The 24,668-nt window shown below is 41.3% G+C and overlaps 1 protein-coding gene across 3 annotated transcripts in view; it reads right to left on the reverse strand.

Annotated features, from left to right (window-relative positions):
* The window catches only part of LOC127420911 (atrial natriuretic peptide receptor 1-like), a 181,197-nt gene that overhangs the window by 12,855 nt on the left and 143,674 nt on the right, over window positions 1-24,668 (reverse strand). For all 3 annotated transcript variants that reach the window (XM_051663519.1, XM_051663518.1, XM_051663520.1), the window contains exons 8-16: window positions 17,446-17,530; window positions 14,006-14,126; window positions 13,160-13,234; window positions 10,262-10,339; window positions 9,992-10,096; window positions 7,415-7,486; window positions 6,660-6,819; window positions 6,419-6,574; window positions 1,101-1,269 (exon numbers count right to left, since the gene is read on the reverse strand). In XM_051663519.1, coding sequence (XP_051519479.1) covers window positions 1,101-1,269; window positions 6,419-6,574; window positions 6,660-6,819; window positions 7,415-7,486; window positions 9,992-10,096; window positions 10,262-10,339; window positions 13,160-13,234; window positions 14,006-14,126; window positions 17,446-17,530 — 1,021 coding nt within the window. The remainder of the gene's footprint in view (window positions 1-1,100; window positions 1,270-6,418; window positions 6,575-6,659; window positions 6,820-7,414; window positions 7,487-9,991; window positions 10,097-10,261; window positions 10,340-13,159; window positions 13,235-14,005; window positions 14,127-17,445; window positions 17,531-24,668) is intronic.

Genomic DNA, 24,668 nt, shown 5'->3' on the forward strand with positions numbered 1-24,668 from the left:
TATTTAAGTCCTTTTTTACTACAAATTCTCCTCCCCGCCCAGTAGGTGGCGATATGCATGAAGAATGTGAATCCCCAAACACAAAAGAAGAATGTGAAAGTGTGAAGAGTAAAAAAGGACTTAAATATTGATCAGCTTCTCACCCACACTTATCGCTTCTGAAGACATGGATTTGCCCATTGGAGTAGTATGTATTACTTTTATGCTGCCTTTATGTCCTTTTTGGACCTTCTGAGTTCTGATCACCATTCACTTGCATTGTATGGACCTACAGAGCTGAAATATTCTTCTAAAAATCTTTGTGTTCTGCAGAACAATCTGGGATGGCATGAGGGTGAGTAAATTATGAGAATTTTAATTTTTGGGTGAACTATACCTTTAACATGACTGAATCAACCTGACTACATTAAGTTATATCTACAAAATTAATTTTAAGGGTTAAATCAAGTAGAAATAGACCCTTAAGGTAACACATGGCAAAAAATATTTTTTTGTCTTGTTTTCCAGTAAAAATATCTAAACATTCTTAAAACAAGATAAATGAAGAAGATATTTACAAAATTTTGTAACATTTATGCATAAAACAAGACAAAACTATGTGCCAATGGTTTAAAAAAAAAAAAAAAAAAAACTTGGTTCAAAATGCAATTGTTCTTACCCTATTGACAAATAGTTTTTTTTTCTTGTTTTAAGCATAAACCTCACTAAATTGTGTTAGATTTCTCTGTAATCAAGACTTAATACCTTTTGTCATTCTGCTTTTCAAGTATTTTTTTCTTGTTTAAATTTGTTTTAAATTAAAAGGTTAAGATATTTTAAGCAGTGCAATTATGGGTTACCACTTTTTACAGTGCATTTTAAACAGTATTTTGCTAATTGTAATTCATTTACAATTCAATGTCTACATGGAATATAACTAATGTAATTAAAAATTGTGAAAAACGTAGATATAGAAATAGTGACCGCTCACTGCACTAAAAATATACATGTTCTCTTCAAACCAAACTTTCAACCTTAAACGTCTTGATGTCACACGTCAACTACCCATATTTGAACGCCTTTGTATTGTGAGGTTATTAGTATGGAAGTGTGTCTGGTACCGGTTATTCTTGCGGAGCAGTACTTTAATCTGGTTGAAGTCTGGTCTCTCATTGATGTCTTCTGACCAGCAGCGCTGCATGAGCTGACCAATCTCATCACTGTGACTCTGAGGGCACAGCAGCGGACGCAGGTACGGCCACCGACCCTCCACCACACGCTCTATGATCTCTGAAAAGGACGGGGCAGAGAGAAACAGACAGCAGCAGAGAGAGGGAAAACATTTTGAACAATGAATATTCTCCATGTCTCTTTCACACATGACTCTAACAAAAATTATTATGTTTACCAAGAACTGCACTGCAAAAAGTGATTTTCTTAATCAATGGGTTTGTCTTGTGATCCTCCTAAAACAATAAAAATTCACAAAAAAAAAAAGAAAGAAAAAAAGACTTGTTTTCAGAAAACATATTTTTCTTACCCCATTGGCAATTTTTTCTTCAAGTGAGGTTTATATTTAAATCAGGTAAGAAAAATAAATGTACTTCAAGATATATACCCTGTAAACAAGTCTTTTTTATCTTACACAATTTTGCTTCAACAAGGCATTTCCATCCGCAGAACTGCTGCTCACTGGATGTTTTTTGTTTTGGGCACCATTCGGAGTAAATTCTAGAGACTGTTGTGTGTGAAAATATTATATATTTTACGATCTGTGCATTGGTTAAAAGCAATCTGGGGGCAGGCTGAGTGTTGCCAACCTCAAGGGTGGGCTCTAGACTGCCCCTACCAATCTGAAATCAAGCACCTGAAATTTGTACTATTTTCTATTTTTGTCATTGGCCGAAAGCAACGACATGTTCTTCAACGGGTGTTCGCGGGTATATTCCATGGCTGGAACATAGTGTTTTGTGGGACGCATTCTTCTGGTTCCCCTGTTGAAAATTCTTTCAGCTTTATTTACATCTGTATTTTTACAGTACTGTGATAGATTGTTTTTTATTGTTTGTCTCTGCACTTTAAAGTACTCTGGTTTTGCCATGAAAATAACCATTGGTGATGACGTGGCATTACTTTCAATTTAACCAGAAAAGTAAAAGAGAAAGAATCATCATCATTTAGCAGTTCCCATCTGTGTTAACATTTTAGGTTCTTAATCTCATGTTATTGATCTCCCTATCTAATATATTTCCTTCCACTCCATCCTTGTGTTCATCCTTGATATTATTTCTCTCCACTCCATCATTGCATTCGTGGGTAGTCTGATTTATCTTTGTAATTTGCTTTAATGCTGTAATTCTAATTACTCTGAAAGTGTATTGTTTTATTTCTTAGTAACTGAGGTAGTATACTTAGAATAAGTTGTCAGGGCCCACTTCAATCTTATGATTAATATACAATATTTATCTGTTTACTGATTTCAATATATTGTAAAAATGGGGAATAAGTGTAAAATATAGTCAAGTCCATCAAGTCATTTTATTTTTGTATAGCACTTCTCACAACAGACATAGTTTCAAAGCAGCTTTAAAGGAAATTATGTTATAACAGAAATAAAGCTGTAATGTCTAAGACTAGAGTCATCAATGTGCAGTTTGATAAGAACTTGATTGTAGATTGTGCCTAAAAGAGTAAATAATATTTGTGTATAGGTATAATGGACCTTATGAACAATTACGCCATGTTGCAGCAATTACAGACATGAAAATAATAAGTCTGAGTACAACCCCAATCACCCAAATGGCCCTGATCAAAAGTTTACATACCCTTGAATGTTTGGCCTTGTTACAGACACACAAGGTGACACACACAGGTTTAAATGGCAATTAAAGGTTAATTTCCCACACTTGTAGCTTTTTAAATTGCAATTAGTGTCTGTGTATAAATAGTCAATGAGTTTGTTAGCTCTCACGTGGATGCACTGAGCAGGCTAGATACTGAGCCATGGGGAGCAGAAAAGTACTGTCAAAAGACCTACGTAACAAGGTAATGGAACTTTATAAAGATGGAAAAGGATATAAAAATATATATCCAAAGCCTTGAAAATGCTAGTCAGTACTGTTCAATCACTTATTAAGAAGTGGAAAATTCGGAAATCTCTTGATACCAAGCCAAGGTCAGGCAGACCAAGAAAGATTTCAGCCACAACTGCCAGAAGAATTGTTCAGGATACAAAGAAAAACCCACAGGTAACCTCAAGAGAAATACAGGCTGCTCTGGAAAAAGACGGTGTGGTTGTTTCAAGGAGCACAATACGACGATACTTGAACAAAAATGAGCTGCATGGTCGAGTTGCCAGAAAGAAGCCTTTACTGCGCCAATGCCACAAAAAAGCCCGGTTACAATATGCCCGACAACACCTTGACACGCCTCACAGCTTCTGGCACACTGTAATTTGGAGTGACGAGACCAAAATAGAGCTTTATGGTCACAACCATAAACGCTATGTTTGGAGAGGGGTCAACAAGGCCTATAGTGAAAAGAATACCATCCCCACTGTGAAGCATGGTGGTGGCTCACTGATGTTTTGGGGGGGGGGGGGGGTGTGAGCTCTAAAGGCATGGGGAATCTTGTGAAAATTGATGGCAGCATGTTATCAGAAAATACTGGCAGACAATTTGTATACTTCTGCACGAAAGCTGTGCATGGGACGCTCTTGGACTTTCCAGCACGACAATGACCTTAAGTACAAGGCCAAGTTGACCCTCCAGTGGTTACAGCAGAAAAAGGTGAAGGTTCTGGAGTGGCCATCACAGTCTCCTGACCTTAATATCATCGAGCCACTCTGGGGAGATCTCAAACGTGCGGTTCATGCAAGATGACCAAAGACTTTGCATGACCTGGAGGCATTTTGCCAAGACGAATGGGCAGCTATACCACCTGCAAGAACTTGAGGCCTCATAGACAACTATTACAAAAGACTGCACGCTGTCATTGATGCTAAAGGGGGCAATACACAGTATTAAGAACTAAGGGTATGCAGACTTTTGAACAGGGGTCATTTCATTTTTTTCTTTGTTGCCATGTTTTGTTTTATGATTGTGCCATTCTGTTATAACCTACAGATGAATATGAATCCCATAAGAAATAAAAGAAATGTGTTTGGCTGCTCACTCATGTTTTCTTTAAAAATGGTACATATATTACCAATTCTCCAAGGGTATGCAAACTTTTGAGCACAACTGTATCATGCGAAAACTACGGGTTTACTGGATTTACATGGCCATGAAATGAGTTAAAAAAATGGATTATAACCATAATACCTTTATGGACATATTCCATAGTAGTGCCATGGTATTCTTTAAAGTATCTTGGAGTAACATGTAAATACCATAGTACCTAAATTTGCATTCAGTACCAATTCAAGTATCATGGTTTTACCATCTGATACCATCACTGTACCACGTTACTGCCACAGTACTTTTTTGTAAGAGAAAAAAAGTGAGACCAACTTACAGAATGTGACCAATACACTTTGCACAAACATAAAATACTTTAAACTTAAGGAGTGTACCTACTATCGGAGCAATTCAAGATGTGGCAGTAGAGGGCAGTCAGCTCCAGTTATACAGGCAACACGCCTCGTCAAACTAAAGACAGCACGCAGTTCAGCCATCCACAGACGATGTGCTCTTGTTCTCAATGACAGCTGGTATCTCGAGATGCGTTTTTCAATGTTTTAAACTATCTTTAACTTGGTACATCGTCCAAAAAAAACAGCAATTATGACTAGAATCACTGAAAACTAGTGAGACGCGATGCAACCAAAGTGAGACGCACCAAAAGTGCCATTCTGATGCAAGAGTACGTAATAATGTTCAATGATATGGAAAAAACATAATATTTTGACTTTTAAAGCCACTTATTGTATTGTCTAAGTGCTTTACTTGTCTGTTGCCACAATATATGTATACGATGTAATGTATTCAAATTGTCTGAATGATAATATTTATTATATATTACATTTATAATTTAATCATTCTATTCCCTGGCATGAAGTAAAACATGAGATTACACAGCTACGACAGACAATTTTAATAATAAAATTCAGCGAAAACGAGTTCAATTTCCACAATGCGCACATTGTGAATTTGGTGACAGTAGGTTGAGACTACGTACACATTTATCCAGATAAATTAGAAAATGCATCCTTTTCTTGATGTTTTGGCCTTGTCCAATGAAAACTGAGCTTTTAAAAAAGGCTCTCCCAAGTGTATAAATCTTAAAACGCTGTATTCACATTGTAGTGTGGACTGGGAAAATGGAGACATTCGAAAACAATGACATATTTGTTGTCATGTGAAGCAGTCATGTGATCCTTTCATCCCAAAACAAGATGGCGACCCATGTTGTAGAGGCATTGTTGTGCCTGATATCCACTTTGATAGTGTTATTAAAGATAAATGTTACTTTGCACAACCTTCACATTACATTCCTTCAAAGGGGATGGGAAGTTTACTCGGAATTGCTGTCTGGCAGTGGAACATGCGTGCAATTGCATTTCAGACCACGCATTTTGCATTTTTTTCCTGCATGCACAGTGAGGGGATTTAAGCATTGAAAACGGCAGTGTGGCCAGAGAGCATTTCAAAACAAAAATGGCATTTTCAAATTGATACAGATTAATGTGGACGTAGTCTGAAAGTTCTTCAGCTGATATCAGTCAGTGCTTACAGAAATATGGATCACTGCCCTCCGTTGCTGAAGCTGGAAGTGCTGATGTGCCTTTTCTGGGTGAAATGTCCAGAGTGGTGCCAAAAGCGAGTTGTATATTTTGTTGAAAATTATGTGTTACAGTAAACAAACAAACAAAAAAAAGGGAATTCATATTTTATTAACTCTACCCATTAACCCAAACCCCAACCCTGAACCTAACCGTAAGTGCAGAAAAAATTATAATTGTTAGAGCAAAAATGCAACCTCTGAATTACGCTCACCATTGAACATGATTATTTCCTGGTTTTCATGAGACCAGAACCCATGTCTCGAAGGTTGCTCAAATATGATCATGTTTAAATTGATGCAAAAATGTTTAATGGAGGATAGCACTTGTCAATAATTCAGCAGAATGAGGTGGATTTCAGGGTACATGAACATTCAAAAGCAGCATGTCGATTTCCCGTGTGATCAAGTTGCAACTATTACTCACACAAAGCTATCACATGACTTCTGAAGATTTGGAATATAATGCAGAAGTCATATGGATTCTTTTATAAAAGTATTTAGGAGCTTGTCAACCCTTCATCACTATATACTAAAACTGCATCGAAATGAGCAGCACAAACATTCTGCTAAACTTCTATTTTTGGGTTAACTAGTCCTTTCATTTTGCTGCTATTTATCATATAAAGACAAGTTGATCACTCGTGTATCTTCTGACCTTTAGGGCTGAGAAAAGGGCCTTCCAGGTAGAAGACGCCCTTCAGCAGTGCCAGTTCCTGTAGGATGATGCCAAAGCTGTAAACATCTCCCTTTTGTGTTCCGCAAGGAGGTGGGTTATCGGCACGCAGAAGCTCGGGGGCCGTCCATAGCTTGCCTGCAAATGCAGACACTGATGTTAAAGGCTTCTGCACACTTTTGCCATTTGTATCTATGTGTTCTCTTAGATCAAGAGTACTCACGAGCATAGAAAGCGTGTGTCCCCTCCAAACTGCTCTCCTTGCGGAAACTTTTCAGGCCGTAATCTGTGATTTTCAGCACAAAGCGGCTGTCCACCACGCAGTTGGAAGACTTCAGGTTGCCATGGGAGACTATCACGCTGTTGTGAAGGAACGCCATTCCCTGAGTGGTGAAGAGTTGACAGCATTCATCATATTTACCAACAATGCAACAAGAAAATATTAATTACAGACTCATTGCTCTGCGGTCAACCATATTTTACAGTTTGCTTTCTGTTTTTCAAATATTACTTGTCTCTCTCAGGAATTTCCAATAAATCTTTTAAATTACGCACTTCTCAAAATTACAACTACAAACTGTGACACTTTTTCACAGAGAAGATTTGTGGCTTTTAGTCCATGTCTGTTAGTTTTGAAGCCATATACTGTAACTGCTAGTGTACTCCTAAAAGCCCTTCAATACGTCCTGCCCAAATTTCCTGTTTCAGTAGGAAATATGTCAACTAAGGACAGAAAACTGCACTTGTCATGCGATTTCATGGCCAAGCATTCATGTTTGCAATTGCATACTTGCATAGAGTATGTTTCTGGTCTGCGCATTATTTAACAAGCATCAATTCAACAGCACAACATATTTTCCTTCCCTTCTCTCAATTTTCTCCCTGTGAGATTAATCAGAGAGGATTCTGGGATGTGGATTAATTTAGAATGAGCTTTTAAGAGCAGAAGAGTCTTTGTGACTGATGTGAAGCACTCACCTTAACAATGTCATTGATAAGAGAATACCGAAACATCCAGTCCAACGTGATCCCTTCACTCTCCATGAGGTCCTACACACACACACACACATACACAGCAGAACATTATGCATCTTATTATTTAATCAGTGGAGGAGAGACTATGTGGCAAGAAGGGTTGGAAAAAGGTTACAGTTGACAAGAATTAATTGAATTCGCTCACATAATAATGTTAATTTTGTGTATTTATTTATACATTTTTCAGTATATAGGTAAAGTGTGTAATTTTCTCCATGTTAAAATATTTTTTCTTATTCAACTTTAATATGCAAGGACAATTATAATTAACCCATTGGTAGGTCGACTTCTTGAAAGCTGTAAATACTGCAGCTTTGTGGTGGTTTAAAAACATTACTCTGTCTTTTTGATCGGTCCGACATGTGAAAATGTTAATATGTCCATAACAACTTCTAAATTGAACAGTAAAACAATTGACACTTAATACAGAGAATGTAACTAGAAATACCCTAATTTAAGTAACAAAGTCAAAAAGATAGTAGTGACGAACAGCAGCATTTACAAACAACAGCAATAATGAAGTAATTTAGTATGTAAACAAAAGAAAATGGTAAATGTCGCCGCAGTGACTTCTATGCAGGGATTTAAAAGAATTGGTGAATACATTTTTTTAATCAGTTTATAACTTAAGCCTAAAAAGGGGTAAGTTAATGTACAAAGTTAACATACATACAGTAAACTGTCCAAACGAATGGATTTACTAAAATTAAGACATGCGAAAAGCTACATATAGAAGCATGAGAGACATTGTACAACGGCTGTTTTTTCAAAAAACGATTTCAAATGTGGACACGTCGGACCACAAAACACGATTCCACTGTTCATCTTTTTATCTCAGATGAGACCGAGCCCAGAGAAGTCAACGGCGCCTCTGGACAGTGTTGAAGTATGGCTTCTGCTTTGCATAGTAAAGCCTTGACTTGCATCTTTGGATGCATCGGCGAATGGTGTTGACTGACAAAAGTTAACTGAAGTATTCCCGAGCCCATGTCATGATTTTCTTTACAGACACATGATGGTTTTTACGAACGTGATGTCTGAGGTTTTGGTGATCATGCGCATTCAGTGGTGGATTTCCAGCTGGACAAAGCCAAACCACATACTGCCTGCATTGTGAAAAGGTTTTGTAGATTCAGCTCATTATATTTAGTGCCTTTTTAGCATGGGTTCTTTTAAGTTTAACTAACTTAATTGAATAAGTTTTCCTCATAAATTATAAAGTAATCTAAACTGATTGGATATAGTTGTAAAAACTTCAGTTAATTTAGCTGAACTTAAATTGGATGAAGTTACAACAATTTCACTTATTTTACTGAACTTTTAGGCCTGCTGTTGTAAAGCTAGTGTCAAGCCAACCTGCAAGCTTAGCACTGCTGGACAGTTTCTTCTTGAGAGACACAGGCTACACACAATAGTTTACTTCGGAGGCACATAGATGTCAACACTTGACACACAAATCTCAGTAATGGCGATACTCCAATTACTACAAATATCATTAAGTAAAAGATGAGCACTTAACATCACCACAAAACTATTAATCAACAGTAATGACAAAAACAACATCAGCAGCACAAAAAAAAAAAAAAGAAAAAGTCTGTAAATAGCAAAAAAATATGCTTACAAACACTAACCTCATTATATTTTCATGCTGCAATGCATGCTGGGAGCTGGCAAATCTTTGTTTGTTCAGACAACTTTGTTAAGCGAGTTGAGATGATAAACTACAATTACTGTTTATTCAACTAAAGTACAAATTGACAGAATCACAACTTAATGTTAACTTGACTAAACAATTTAGTTGTATCAACACAAAAATGCACCTTGATACAACTAGATATTGTGTCTTCACTGCTCAAATGCTTAATAAGTGTTATTCGAAAAAAAGGTGATAAACACTTGACTGTTCCAACTTTTTTTGGAACGTGTTGCAATAACCTGATTTGAAATAAGGGTATATTAAAAAACAAACAAAAAAAACAATTAAATTCACTAGGTAAAGCATCTTATAATCTGTTGTTGTAGTGCTTTCAATATAACACAGGGTGAATAGAATTTACAAATCACTCCTTTTTGCTATTATTAGCATTTTCCATACTGTCCCAACTTTTTTGGAATTGGGGTTGTAGCCCGTTCCTAAAAAAGCTACACTATTTTGGAAACAGTCGACTGTATCAACTGTAACGCCACTAAAAAATTTACATATGTTAGTACTCTTTCAGTAGTTACTCCCCTGATACTGGTGTGACTTTGCCTGGGTGAGCATTTATGCATTTATTAGCATTTTATGTTTAGATTATAATCTTTAAAATCTTTAAAAATTTACAATATGTGCGAGACAGTAACTTTTTATGTCAAGGACCAAATATTCAAGTGGTCTTACACATTAATGTAACAAAGTGTGACACAAATACATGCCATCTTTAACATACAGTAAATCCATAAATACATCATACATTCAGTTACTGCAGCTATATTAATAGAAAGTGTATTTGTGGTAAGCAGTCCCATGTTTATGTTCACCTGCAGACTGCCTCGCGGACAGTACTCGGTAAGGATGCAGATGTTGGGTGGATCGATACAGGCACCGATAAAGCGAGTCAGGTGCTCATTCTGAACATCACGCATCTATAACAAGAAAGGACAAAATGAGCATTAGGGAGAGAGAGAGCTTTTTAGTCCCTCTTTTCCATTACAGCCCCCAGCTATTAATATCTCCCAGAACATCATATAAACTTAATTATGATGAAGGCACCTGGCAAAAGGCACAAAACGGCACGGACGCACACTTACATGTTTGAGTTCAAACAGCACTTTCCTGGTGAGCTCAATGCGTTTCTTGTTGACATATTTAATGGCCGTTATGTTTCCCTGGAAAAGAGGAATCAACGCACATTAGTTGCACCCTGATTGCTGTCGTGGGCTTAGCAAAGAGCCGAGAGGCTTTTAAGACGGACAAAAAATACTTTATCATTTAAGAGAAGAAAAGCACAAAATAATGCGTTAATTAAATGCCATCCTAATTAATGGGGAAAAGGATGACATGTGGACATGAATAGCTCCTGTCCTCAGGGGTTCTGCTTAATTGGAGAGAAGCTCGCTCATAATATGTCTAAATCATTAGCCATGTGGTGCTGGTATGGCGGCGGTCATCTAGAGATGAGACCTTCCATTATTTGACACTTAAATATTGCTGCTAGGCAGGATATATGATTTCCTGGAGTGCAAACTTGCACCATTGGTAATTTTATAGAAAAAGAATATGTGGTAAAATAGTAATTAACATGAAACTTTGTGAAAAAGTGCAACCTAGTCGTTGTATCTACAAAAGTTCAAACGTGGGTTAACACTACAGCGTTCCCACCAGAGCAATGGATTTCCATTACTTTTCCATGAGCTTTCCCAGTGATTTTTTTAAATAATTTTGATTTGTTTAGACTTATTCATTGACAAGAACGGACTCAAAAAAATAAATACAAATAAATCAATAATTTAAAAAAAAGCATGTTTTACTCAACAAAAGAGCAAAATTTAGCATATGAAATATTTTAGAGCACTGAAAAACAACAACCCAAATTACCCCCCCCCCCCCAAAAAAAAAAAACAGCATAATGGATGAACGGGGGGAAATTCTGTTTGCTTAACTTAACAAACTTGTGTCTTCAGTGCCCAAACACTTAATAAGTGTTAACAGAAGAAATGGTGATGTTACACAGTGATAAACACTCGACTATCCCAACTTTTTTGGAGCGTGTTACAGTCATCTGATTTGAAGTGTATATATTAAAAACAAAAGAACAAACAAAAAATGTAATTCAGGTAAACAGGTAAAACATCAAATAATGTGTTGTTTTGGTGCTTTTAATATAAGACAGGGTGAATCAAATTTACAAGTCATTCCTTTTTGTTTTTATGATCATCAACTCTTTCAGAATTGGGGTTGTAAAAAAAATAAAATAAATCACTACAGAATTTTCCATGACTTTTGAGATTTTATAAATTTTCCTGACTTTTCCAGGCCTGGAAAACACAATTTTAAAATTCCCTGATATTTTCCAGATTTTACATGACTGATGGAACCCGATTACTAACCCGAGTGCTTTTGAGGAAGAACTGGATTTGCCAAAATTTGCAATTTTAGGGTGTTAAGAAGCATTGATTAATTAAGTAGCAGAACTGTATTTTCTGCATGGGAAATAATCAATATTAATTACTTTTGGACATACAGAATTTCTGACTATATAATTCTACTGATTTCCGATCAGTGATTGTATTACATGTCAGTCAGATGGTTGGTTCCTGTCTAAATAGACAGTACTTGGGCAGAATAAGCTGCAGAGTAAACCAAACCACATGCCAACATTCTAAAGTCTGATTCTGCGAGGTTAGACCAATCATGATAACTTTCATTAATAGATAAGTATCATATTTAGCTGGGGTGGATTTTAATTTGTATGTCAGGTATCAATCCTTGGAATTAACTTATTTAAACAACTACACATTTTAGTAAACATATATCTCCAATTAGAGATTTGAATGTGGCCAGACTGAGCATTCGTATTTTTGAGCAGCCATGTGCTACCTTTGAGGAAGACCTATGAGACTTTTGGCCTCATAGGAAAAAATGGGCCCTTTTTACATTTCTGGCTTTGAAACATGCAAGTAACTTCAAGTGATGTAAACTTCTATAGTAGTGAGTGGATATACAGTATATGTCTGACCCTTTTCACAGACTGTGATGTGATGATTACTTTGCAGTGCAAATCTAGCCAGCTTTTTACTATTTTGTTTTTTATTTTATTTTTTTTGTTGTAAATGCCAGGGTAATAACCCAAAGAATAGTTTATAAAATGTACACTAAATTATATATACAGTACTGTGCAAAAACTTAGGCACATAAGATGTTTCACAAAAGCATTTGTCTTAAGATGGTTATTTATATCTTCAGCTTTAGTGTGTCAATAGGAAATATAAATGTTAGACTCCCAAACATTACTTTTGTAAATAGAAAAGATTAGAATAGAAGAACAGGGAGCCCTGCAACAGATGTCATGGCCCCCACAAAGCCCCCCACTGAACATTGTGTCAGTCTGAGATTACATAAAGAGACAGAAGCAATCGAGACAGCCTAAATAGATAGAAGAACTGTGGTGAATTCTCCAAGAAGCTTGAAACATCCTATCTGCCAACAACCAAGAAAAACTGTGTCCAGGTGTAAGTAGGAGAATTGGGGCTGTTTTAAAGGCAAAGGTGGTCACACCAAATATTGATTTAGCTTTTTTTTTATGTTTACTGGACTTTGTATGATGTTAATTGATAAATGAAAACTATTTATGGCTTTATTTTTGAAGACATCCTCACTATGCAACATTTTTCACAAGTGCCTAAAACTTTTGCACAGTACTGTATATACATGTATATATATAGTAAAAAGCTGGCTAGATTTGCACTGCAAAATAAGGGGGGAAACACATCATCACAGTCTGTGAAAAGAGTCAATAACTGAGTGAATCTTGAAGCCTGTCAAGGACATGTTTGGGTTACTTTTCACTGTAACATTAAAAGAAAATAATATCTATAATATTTAATACTAAATACAATTAATATTAAAATATTAATATACTGTAATAATAAATGATATTCTATATTTAAATGTCAAAATATTCATATATTTTAAATGTCAAAATATACCTTATAGTATCCAGTCTTTGCATAGATCTGGAAGTTTCCTTCCATGGTCAGCAGAGAGCCGTAGTTAGATCCTCTCTGTGGGAGGAAGCATGAGTGCACTGTATAATCAATGCAGACTAGGTCATTTTCTGTCACAGCACAACAAATTACTGTGAAAAAAGAAATTAGAATAATCGCACTGCATTATGGGAAAATGATGTTTCATTTGAAATCACCATTACGGTGTTTAGTGTTCCCTTTGGATGGGACCTTGTCTTATTTATTTCTAATTAATTTTCTCCCAGTTGGTGCAAGTGTGTTTGATAACGCAGATTAATTTACTGTGATGTATGGAGAAATGTAGTCAATTTAGTGGTTGACTTTATGTCGGGTCATGATGTATTGTCTACACTATATGATGCATATGAAAGTAAAGGAATAGTATCATATTAATTGAAAACTGTGTCCAATGCTAATGTCTATGATATGACTGGTTTTATATCTCATGAACTTTTTATAAAAAACTGTCAACCAGGCACGCACAGATATCAACACTCAGCATACAAATCTCAACTATGGTAACAATTAACAAACAATGTAGATAAAAAATACAGATGATCACAGTGATTCTACAACACAGCACTACTAAATTACAGTAATTTCTTGGTCCTGTTCACTGTGAAGTCACAGTATACGAGTAAACGGTTGTGTTTTAATTTGAATAAATTGTAGAAATATTATTGTAAAATATACTGTGAAAGTCATGCAACTAGTAGCCAGGAATTTACTGTAAACTCAGTAAAGATAGTGTGTACATGACCACATGAGTGTGTGTTATTGAAAATGTTGCTGTGTGTGTCTCCTCACCAATGACATGGTGAGTCTGCTGCAGGCTCTACGCAACATCTTTTCCATGTTACTCTTCTGGATGTCCTCCCAGTGGATACGCCACAGCTGAGCAGCCAGTTCGTTCTCCAGCTTCAGCTTCCTGATGCACAATGAGTGAGAGAGAGAGAGAGAGAGAGAGAGAGAGAGAGAGAAATGAGCATAAGTCAGGGAGAGGGACAGTGGAAGGTGGGATGCAATGGGGAAGATGAGAAAAAAGGTAATAAAGACAGAAAAAAACAGGAGAACAACAGACCCAAAGTAAAAGACAATTTGTTATTGTTTTTAATAGGCAGAGCAATATGTGCATCAGTGAACAGAACTTATGTAACACTTGAGCATACAGTATTCTCAATAATCAATATCTGTTTCAAGCAATCCATGTTGGGTTGGGAATCGGAATCGAGAACCGGATCTTATTAAGAAACGGTTCCATTTACAAAAAACATTTTTTTTAAATGGAGCTAAATAATTTTCATGATGTTTGTTTCCATTAACTGTTCTTGAACAGTCGCATTCTTCCGTAGATGTGGACAGAATACTCTATACTACAATACTCTTGCAGTGTTTTATGCACCGATACTGAATCTACAGCCCCATGGCCAAATAAATATTTTTTATTTTTGCATAATTTTCAGCTGGCAGTCTGAATTGAATATTATGAGAAAGACTGGGTGCAGTGAAATAAGACAAAGACAATAAAAAAGACAAAACATCTTTCTACTGGGATGTCCTCACAGATTGCACACAATAAACATACACATGGCTAGTGTAAGAACTGATTTAATTGATGTGTGAAAGAATGACTCTTAACAGTCTGTTCTTTTTTAGAAAATCTCAATCTCATTAGTTATTGGTTTGAATGGGTCTAACGTCTCACTCATTCACTGAATTGGCAAGACCAGATCTTTACTTATTTACTGAAATGCAAAATTAACTGATAATTGTGTTGTATACATAACTAAAGGTTTGTGAGATGTACATCAGACTAATTACTGACAGGTTATTCAATGACAATGTGTAATTAAAGACACACAACACTGTTTTTGCTTGTATAATGTTGTTTGTAAATGGTTCTTTAATAAAAAGCAAATATCGTTTTTTTTTTGCTTAATATTTTTGTTCACAATTTTGTTGGCGGAATTTGAATCACAACTATTCCCATCCTTAAGAATGTCCTTCAGAGGCAAAGAACAGATGGAAATGAAACTTAAAAATGATTAATCTTTATTATTACCATTAACAGGATTATAATCATATAATGACTGAAGTTTGCAGACATTCAAAAATCAATGAGATACTGAGGGCCATTGAAGAATTTTTCTTATACAGCATATACTAAATGGCAAAATAAGCTAAAACCACTAACAATTAAAAATGCCCATTCTGATGTTTTTCATGGATTGAAACAAAAAAATAGTTAAGGAAACCATCATTGACAATTGTTTTCTAAGTTTACTAAAAAAAATAATAATAATAATATTAATAATAATAATTATATATATATATATATATATATATATATATATATATATATATATTTTATAATTTTATATAATATATATATATAAATCTTAAAAACAGGCTAAAATATTTTTTACGTGTAAATTATTACATAATATTTAATTAGCTTGGATTTTTACTTCAATCAATTTATGAAAATATATTTTACAACAAATCTTGTTCGCAACAATTACTTTTTATTATAAATTATTATAAATATTTATAATATAACACTATGCATTGTTATAATGTACAGTTATTATTATATACAATACTATGCAAAAGATTTAGGCACTTATGAAAAACTTTCTAAGTGAGAATTTCTTAAAAAAATAATGAAAAAATAACAAAAAAACAGTTTTCATTAATCACTTAATGTCATACAAAGTCCAGTAAACATAAAAAAGCTAAATCAATATTTGGTGTGACCACCTTTGCCTTTAAAACAGCCCCAGTTCTCCTAGGTACACTTGGACACAGTTTTTCTTGGTTGTTGGCAGATAGGATGTTCAAGCTTCTTGGAGAGTTCACCACAGTTCTTCTATCTATTTAGGCTGTCTCAATTGCTTCTGTCTCTTTATGTAATCTCAGACTGACACAATGTTCAGTGGGGGGCTTTGTGGGGGCCATGACATCTGTTGCAGGGCTCCCTGTTCTTCTATTCTAATCTTTTCTATTTACAAAAGTAATGTTTGGGAGTCTAACATTTATATTTCCTACTGACACACTAAAGCTGAAGATATAAATAACCATCTTAAGACAAATGCTTTTGTGAAACATCTTATGTGCCTAAGACTTTTGCACAGTACTGTATGTTTTCTTAAAATAGGAATTATGTCCATTGCAGTTTGACTTTTTGACTCTGAAAGTGAGTAACAGTGTCTGCCACAACAACTGTAGAATGACCAATTTGGAGAATTTGGTATGTATCAAAATGTGTCTGTAAAAATAAAGACACATGGAACCACAGAAACACACAAGGCCAAAAACAGAAGATCACCAACATAAATTTGAGTCTTGTGTGTTAGAGCTAATTATAGGGACAAAACAATCTGGAGGGCTACTTGTTTAATATAACCTTGCTATTTCTTTACCTTTTGTTTCAGGCAACCACACTGCTACTATTTTTTACTTTAAAGCATGATCACATGACCAAAGGATGACAATGTAATCTCTTGATATATTGGCTCAATAAATATTGTTAAGGATTTCTCAGAAGCATTACAAATTATTTATCTACCACAGCACTGAATTCTTTACAAATTCATTTTCTATAACTGCGCAACTATGTAGTAGTAGTCCCAGATCAGTCTATTGTAAGGTGTTACCAGAATTTAGATCCCTACCCCCCAAATTACTTTTTTATATCTAAGGAATGAACAGTGATTTCAGCTGCTGGGTGAAAGTTAGATGTAATCACACACACACAAACACACACACACACACACACACACACACATGCATAAACCAAAACGTGCTGATATTTAGAGAACAGCTAAAAGATTTGACTTAGTAACACATCATATTATGTCATGAAGATTGAGATGTAGACTGAATGGATGTATCTATGTTGGTCTCTGGCATGGTCTGGCAGTTAGTTCCCTAATTAAGCACCAGGAACAGATAGAAAAAGAGAAGGAAAGAGAGAGAGAAAGAGACATAGACAGACAGAGAGACAGATTATCAGACACAGATAATGTAAACAATACTACACCAGACATGCAGTGTTTCACTGTGTCTACACTGTGTGTGAGTAACGCAACAAATTTAGAATGCTCCAATTGCATTTAACAAGGCAATGCAAGCAACAACATTGCACAGCTTTGATTATAATGGGAACATTGTAGTTTTTTCAGGTTGTGTTGCTTGCTCTTAGCGTAGACACAGTGTTGCATGGGTCTGTGCGGGTCTTGACTGACCTGTAAATGAAGACCGTGACCGTCACGATGATGATAAAAATGAAGCACACCACTATGGAGATCATCTGGTGCATGGTGACCGTCTCTGAGGAACAAAACCAAGAGAACACAAATCTGCAAACATCTGAATTGTATTTTATGTCACAGATACGGTACTGAGAACTGAGCTGACCTGCAGAAATCATTTCATCATGTGTGTAACCACATATTCAGTGTTCAGAGGAAACCAAATGTAATAATTTATGAATCAACCATTGAAAAACCCACACAGGTCGACCACATATTATTATTTCATCCTCTCCCTCCACTCCTTTACCCCTCTCCTTTTCTCCATCTTTTGTTTCAGAGACATTAAATCAAGATATATATATACACATGTACAAAAAAAAGATTCCTGGCAAAGTTTGTTTAAATGATTTAAATGGTTTAAATTAAATTCATTTATACAGTATATGCTTAACTTTGCTAAGTATAAAACTCATACTGCATTATTAAATTCTTCACATTTATTCTGAATTCCTAATATACAGAGTACTGTGCAAAGGTTTTAGGCACTGGTGAAAAATGTTGCAGTGAGGATGTCTTCAAAATAAAGCCATAAATGGTTCCCTATCTGTCACTCACTCGACGTTGGTGTCTATGTAGTGACACTAGGGGTCACTCTTGGGAGCCCGAGACACCTCTGGTCTTTGATAAAAGGCCAATGAAAATTGGCGAGTGGTATTTGCATGCCACTCCCCCGAACATACGGGTATAAAAGGAGCTGGTATGCAACCACTCATTCAGATTTTCTCTTCGGAGCCGAACGGTCATGCCCGCTGGGCTGAATACTACTGTTCATTCACCTCTGCTGGATCTGACGGCGCATTTCAGCGGCTTCTCCCTCCTCTGCACTGGTGCACTGCAGAGAACGCCCCTGGGCGCTTCGGCAGAAAAACTGGAGAGTATATTTTCTGAAAGAGCATTTTTCCCCTCTGAAAGAGTATATATTTCTCTAAAAGAGCGCACACACGAAACGGTGTGTTATTCCTGGTTGTGCTCGTTATCTCTCGCCTTCTAACGGTCACGATCACTGTCTTTCGTGTCCGGGCACTGCTCACGCGGAGACAGCGTTTGTGGATGGTCACGTTCTCATTGCGAGAATATGTCCATGGCAACGTTGCGGTCGCGGCTCGCCTTCGTAAGAAAGCAAGCCACCCCAGAGGCTCCCGCCTCGGTCCTTTTACCCACGGGTTTGAGGCCAGCGCGGCTAGCACTGGGGGCGATTTGGGGACCCCAATGGGACCGCCTCCGCCGGGTATCCCCCGCGGACCTCCCATTCCCCAGCACGCTCGTCTGCCCCGATCGGGCTTCCGGGTGAGTCCGCCGGCTCGTCTCACGGCGAGTTCGACCTCTTATTCGGAGCCTGCGAAAGTGATGAGCTCTCGAGCGCAGCATCGGAGAGCGTGCTTGTCCAGTCGGAAGCCTCAGCTGGGCTCCTCCCTTTGGGGTCGATCGCCCAGTCACAGGCTGACGCGGAGATGACGACATGCTTTCCCGGGCAGCCGCGAGCGTCAGTTAGAGTGGATTTCACCGCTCTTCCCTGAACCCTTGCGGCTCGGTGACTGGTTCCTGGGCTCGCGGCGCCGCTCAAAGCCACGCCCTGCCCCGTTCCTTTCTTCCCGGAAGTGCATGAAGAGCTGACAAGGTCGCGGGAGGCACTTTTTACTGCCTGGTCCCGATCTTTTCAGCTTCCCCGCTCTCACTACCCTCGATGGTGGGGCGGCCAAGGTTTATTCGGCAATCCCCCGGTGGATAAAGGCACTCGCGGTGCACCTATGCCCGCAAAGCGCCGCCACCTGGCGCGGGTGCCCAAAGCCCCCGTCCAAGGCCTGTAGGTTTACGTCGTCTCTGATGGTCAAAGCCTACGGTGCCGCTGGACAAGCCGCCTCCGCCCTGCACGCCATGGCTCTCCTGCAAGTCCGCCAAAGCACTAAAGGAACTGCACGAGGGTAGTTCCACCCCGGGATTGATGCAGGAACTGCGCTTGGCGACCGACCTCGCTCTCCGAGCGACGGAGGTCACGGCACGGTCTCTCGGGCGGACGATGGCCACACTAGTGGTCCAGGAGCGCCACCTTTGGCTCAACCTGGTCGAGATGGGTGAGGCCGACAGGACACGATTCCTTGCTGCCCCCATTTCCCAGGCGGGCCTATTCGGCGACACCATCGAGGACTTTGCCCAGCAGTTCTCAATGGTAGAGCAGTAGATGGATGCTAGCCGGCTTATCCTGCCCCGGCGCGGCTCAAGATCCCGCACCCCATCTACCCATCGCCGAGGGCGTCCCCCTGCGGTGACTGCACCGGCTCCGCCGCAGCCCGCCCCTTCAGCCTGGCCCCGGCGTGGAGCCCACCGCAGGAAGCAGACGCCACCCGTCTCACGGCCGCCCAGAACCCGTGAAAGGCTTCAAAGCGCCCTTGAGACGGGCGACCCAGGGACAACGAAACCCACTGCTCTGGAGCTGATAAGCAGATCTTCATCTTTTTGTTACCTTTTGCATTTAATTGCGCTGCATGCCCAAGTGGCTGCAGTACTCAAGAGCTCAGCAAGAGTGGTTTCCTTGTTCCCTGGGTCACATATCCGGTGTGTACGGCTGGCATCACGACCACCGTCCACCACTCCATTTGGCAGGTTGGCGCTCCAGCGGCGGTCTCCCACCCTGATCGCCCAGCTGTGGCACAAATCCGCCCCCGATGTAACAGTCTCCACGGGTCACGAGGACAGGCCTCTACCTCCCCCGTCCCAGGCTGTTCCGGGGGTGGTCACAAGGAGCCAGGTAAGTGCTTCGATGTCCTCGGACTCAGCACGGCCAGGATGTGGTGTGGCACCTCGAGCTCCGCCCCGCCGCGAGGCCCCACCTGCCGGTACATCCGATGACGTTGTCCCTTTGGTCCCCCTTGCGCGGAACTTGGACGCTTGGCTTGCGCTTTCCAGTCTGTCACGAGGGCTGGTCCAGACTGTCCGACTCGGCTGCGCGATTCACTTCGCCGGGCATCCACCCAGGTCCAGCGGTGTCCACTTCACCTTGGTGAAAGACGGAAACGCTGCTACCTTGCGCGGAGATCGCTACCCTCCTACGGAAGGACGCGATAGAACCTGTCCCTCCAGCCGAGATGAAGAAGGGGTTTTACAGCCCCTACTTCACTGTACCGAAAAAAGGCGGTGGGTTGCGGCCAATCTTGGACCTGCGAGTACCGAACCAGGCTTTACACAGACTCCCGTTCAAGATGCTGACGCATTCTAGCGAGCATCCGGCATCAAGATTGGTTCGCGGTGGTAGACCCGAAGGATGCGTACTTTCACATCTCGATCCTTCCTCGACACAGACCCTTCCTGCGGTTCGCGTTCGAGGGTCAGGCGTATCAGTACAAAGTCCTCCGTTTCGGCCTGTCCCTGTCTCCTCGCATTTTTACGAAGATCGCAGAGGCTGCCCTTGCCCCGTAAAGGGAGGTGGGCATTCGCACTCTCAACTATCTCGACGACTGGCTAATCTTAGCTCACTCTCGAGACGTGTTATGCGCACACAAGGACCTGGTGCTCTCATACCTCAGCCGACTAGGGCTTCGGGTCAGCTGGGAAAAGAGCAAGCTCCTCCCGGTTCAGAGCATCTCTTTTCTCGGTTTGGAGTTGGACTCAGTCTCCTTGACGGCGCACCTTACGAACGAGCGCGCCCAGTCGGTGCTGGCCTGTTTGAAGGCGTTCAAACATAAAGGCTCTTGGGGCATATGGCATCCTCGGCGGTGGCCACCCCGCTCGGGTTGATGCATATGAGGCCGCTTCAGCACTGGCTCCAGACTCGAGTCCCGAGACGGGCATGTCGCCACGGGACACACCGCGTGGCCATTACGTCGGTCTGTCACCGTCTTTTCAGCCCTTGGACCGACCTCTCGTTTCTACGAGCAGGTGTTCCCCTAGAACTGGTCTCCAGGTGTGTCGTGGTCACGACAGACGCCTCCAAAATGGGCTGGGGTGCTGTTGGCAACGGGCACGCAGCCGCCGGCCTCTGGACGGGTCCGCGGCTGCGTTGGCACATCAACTGCCTTGAGTTACTGGCAATTCTGCTTGCCCTGCGGAGGTTCCGGCCGTCAATCCAGGGCAAGCACGTGCTAGTTCGGACAGACAGTACGGCAGCTGTAGCATATGTCAACCGCCAAGGCGGTCTGCGCTCCCGATGTATGTCACAACTCGCCCGCCGTCTCCTCCGATGGAGTTAGCAGCACCAAGTCGCTGCAAGCCACTCACATCCCGGGCAACCTCAACACTTCGGCGGACACGCCGTAACAACAGGTTACCCTCAAGGGAGAGTGGAGACTCCACCTTCAGGTGGTCCAGCTGATTTGGAGTCGATTCGGTCAGGCACAGGTGCACCTGTTCGCCTCCCAAGAATCCTCCCACTGCCCGCTCTGGTACGGCCTCACCGAGGCCTTCCTCAGCATAGACGTGCTGGCACACAGCTGGTCCCCTGGCATTCGCAAATATGCGTTTTCCCCCAGTGAGCCTGCTCGCACAGACCCTGTGCAAGGTCAGGGAGGACGAGGAGAAGGTCGTCCTGGTAAGCACCCTACTGGCCCGCCCAGACGTGGTGCTCGGACCTCACGCTCCTCACGACAGCTCCCCCCGGGCAAATTCCCCTGAGGAAGGACCTTCTTTCTCAGGGAAGGGGCACCATCCGGCACCCGCGCCCATACCTCTGGAATCTCCATGTCTGGCCCCTGGACAGGATGCGGAAGACCTAAGCTGTCTCCCACCTGCGATGGTAGACGTGTTCACTCAGGCTAGGGCTCCCCCTACGAGGCGCCTGTATGCCTTTTAAGTGGCATCTGTTCGCTTAGTGGTGTTCTTCCCCTCGGGAAGACCCCCAGAGATGCGCAGTCAGATCAGTGCTTTCCTTCCTGCAAGAGAAGTTGTAAGGGAGGCTGTCCCCTTCCACCTTGAAGGTGTACGTTGCTGCCATAGCAGCACACCACGACGCAGTCGACGGTAAGTCCTTAGGGAAGCATGATCTGATCATCAGGTTCCTAAGAGGCGCCAGGAGGCTGAATCCCTCCAGGCCGTGCCTCGTTCCCTCATCGGACCTCTGTAGTTTTTCAGGGTCTACAGATAGCCCCCTTTGAGCTTGCAGTCAGCCGAGCTTAAGGCACTCTCCTTGAAGACTGCCCTCCTGACTGCGCTCACTTCCATCAAGAGGGTAGGTGACCTGCAAGCGTTCTCTGTCAGCGAAACGTGCCTGGAGTTCGGTCCGGGCTATTCTCACGTGATCCTGAGACCCCCGACCGGGCTGTGTGCCCAAGGTTCCCACCACTCCTTTTAGGGACCAGGTGGTGAACCTGCAAGCGCTGCCCCAGGAGGAGGCAGACCCAGCCCTGTCATTGCTGTGTCCGGTGCGTGCTTTACGCATCTATTTGGATCGCACGCAGAGCTTTAGAATCTCTGAGCAGCTCTTTGTCTGCTTTGGTGCACAGCGGAAAGGAAGCGCTGTCTCCAAGCAGAGGATCGCCCACTGGCTCATTGACGCCATAACTATGGCATATCTCGCCCAAAACATGCTGCCCCCGGTAGGGCTACGAGCCCATTCTACCCGTGGTGTAGCGGCTTCTTGGGCCCTGGCCAGAGGTGCCTCTCTAACAGACATTTGCAGAGCAGCGGGCTGGGCAACACCCAACACCTTTGCAAGGTTCTACAACCTCCGGGTGGAACCGGTTTCATCCCAGGTAGTGGCACGCAACACAAGCGGATAAGCCCGGGATAGCCGGCCGGGTGTATCACTTGCACATACCGCCTTCCACCTCCTTTTGAGCTGAAGACGTGCGCTGTTAATTCCCAGTAGTGTTCACAAAGGTTGTGGTTCCCTGGTTGACTTCCTCCGAGCCCTGTGGCAGTCGAGTTTTCGGAGAGACTCGCTGCCGGCCCAGTACACGCGCTAACGAGTCCTGTTCTGGGGTAGGTGCTCCGCATGTGGCGGTTCCCTGTAAGGCTAACCCCATGCAATCTATATCTTCCGCTAGTTCGTTTCCCTACTGGCAAACTGTGTCTTCTTTGGGCAGAGCCCCTCTGCACGAGTCTCCATGTTGTGGTAACTCCTCCCCCATTGGGCAGGATCTACCTTGAAGGCTCTCCACATGGTTGGAAAGACCATGTGATGTATTCTTCTACTTAAATATTCCCCCCTCTCTTGGGGTGAGGTGTGGTCTCCGCGGTGTCCTCCCCTTGGGAGGGACACCCCCCGACTAGACCTGGTGGCCCAGTCAGATAATCCCCCTTCTTTTTTAGGGAGTGGAAAAAGAGAAGGGGAAAGAGACCACGACTGGGTTAAGCCTGTCTCTATCTCTGGGTAGTCGACTTGTCCCCAAAAAGGGCCGTTCGACACTCATAACTGTGTTGGGGGAGGTTACGTGTCGACCTGGTGCGCTGGCTATGAGGCACACAGTAAGTCTGCCCACCACACACCGCCAGTTCACGTAACACAGTTCAGCCTTGTGGCGTTTTGTATAGGGACCCCTAGTGTCACTACATCGACACCAACGTCAAGTGAGTGACAGATAGGGAACGTCATGGTTACTGGTGTAACCGGACCTTATATCGGCTCCTCAGCGTAGAACCTGAATGAGTGGTTGCATACCAGCTCCTTTTATACCCGTATGTTCGGGGGAGTGGCATGCAAATACCACTCGCCAATTTTCACTGGCCTTTTATCAAAGACCAGAGGTGTCTCGGGCTCCAAAGAGTGACCCCTAGTGTCACTACAATCGACACCAACGTCTCGTTCCCTCCATCAGGGAACGGAGGTTACACCAGTAACCATGACGTTTTCATTTATCAATTAACATCATACAAAGTCCAGTAAACATAAAAAAGCTAAATCAATATTCGGTGTGACCACCTTTGTCTTTAAAACAGCCCCAGTTCTCCTAGGTACAGCTGGACACAGTTTTTCTTGGTTGTTGGCAGATAGGATGTTTCAAGCTTCTTGGAGAGTTCACAACAGTTCTTCTATCTATTTAGGCTGTCTCAATTGCTTCTGTCTCTTTATGTAATCTTAGACAGACACAATGTTCAGTGGGGGGCTTTGTGAGGGCCATGACATCTGTTGCAGGGCTCCCTGATCTTCTATTCTAATCTTTTCTAGTAATGTTTGTTTGTCTAATATTTATATTTCCTACTGACACACTAAAGCTGAAGATATA

This window comes from Myxocyprinus asiaticus, chromosome 30 (assembly GCF_019703515.2).
Source record: "Myxocyprinus asiaticus isolate MX2 ecotype Aquarium Trade chromosome 30, UBuf_Myxa_2, whole genome shotgun sequence".
NCBI classification, from domain to species: domain Eukaryota; kingdom Metazoa; phylum Chordata; class Actinopteri; order Cypriniformes; family Catostomidae; genus Myxocyprinus; species Myxocyprinus asiaticus.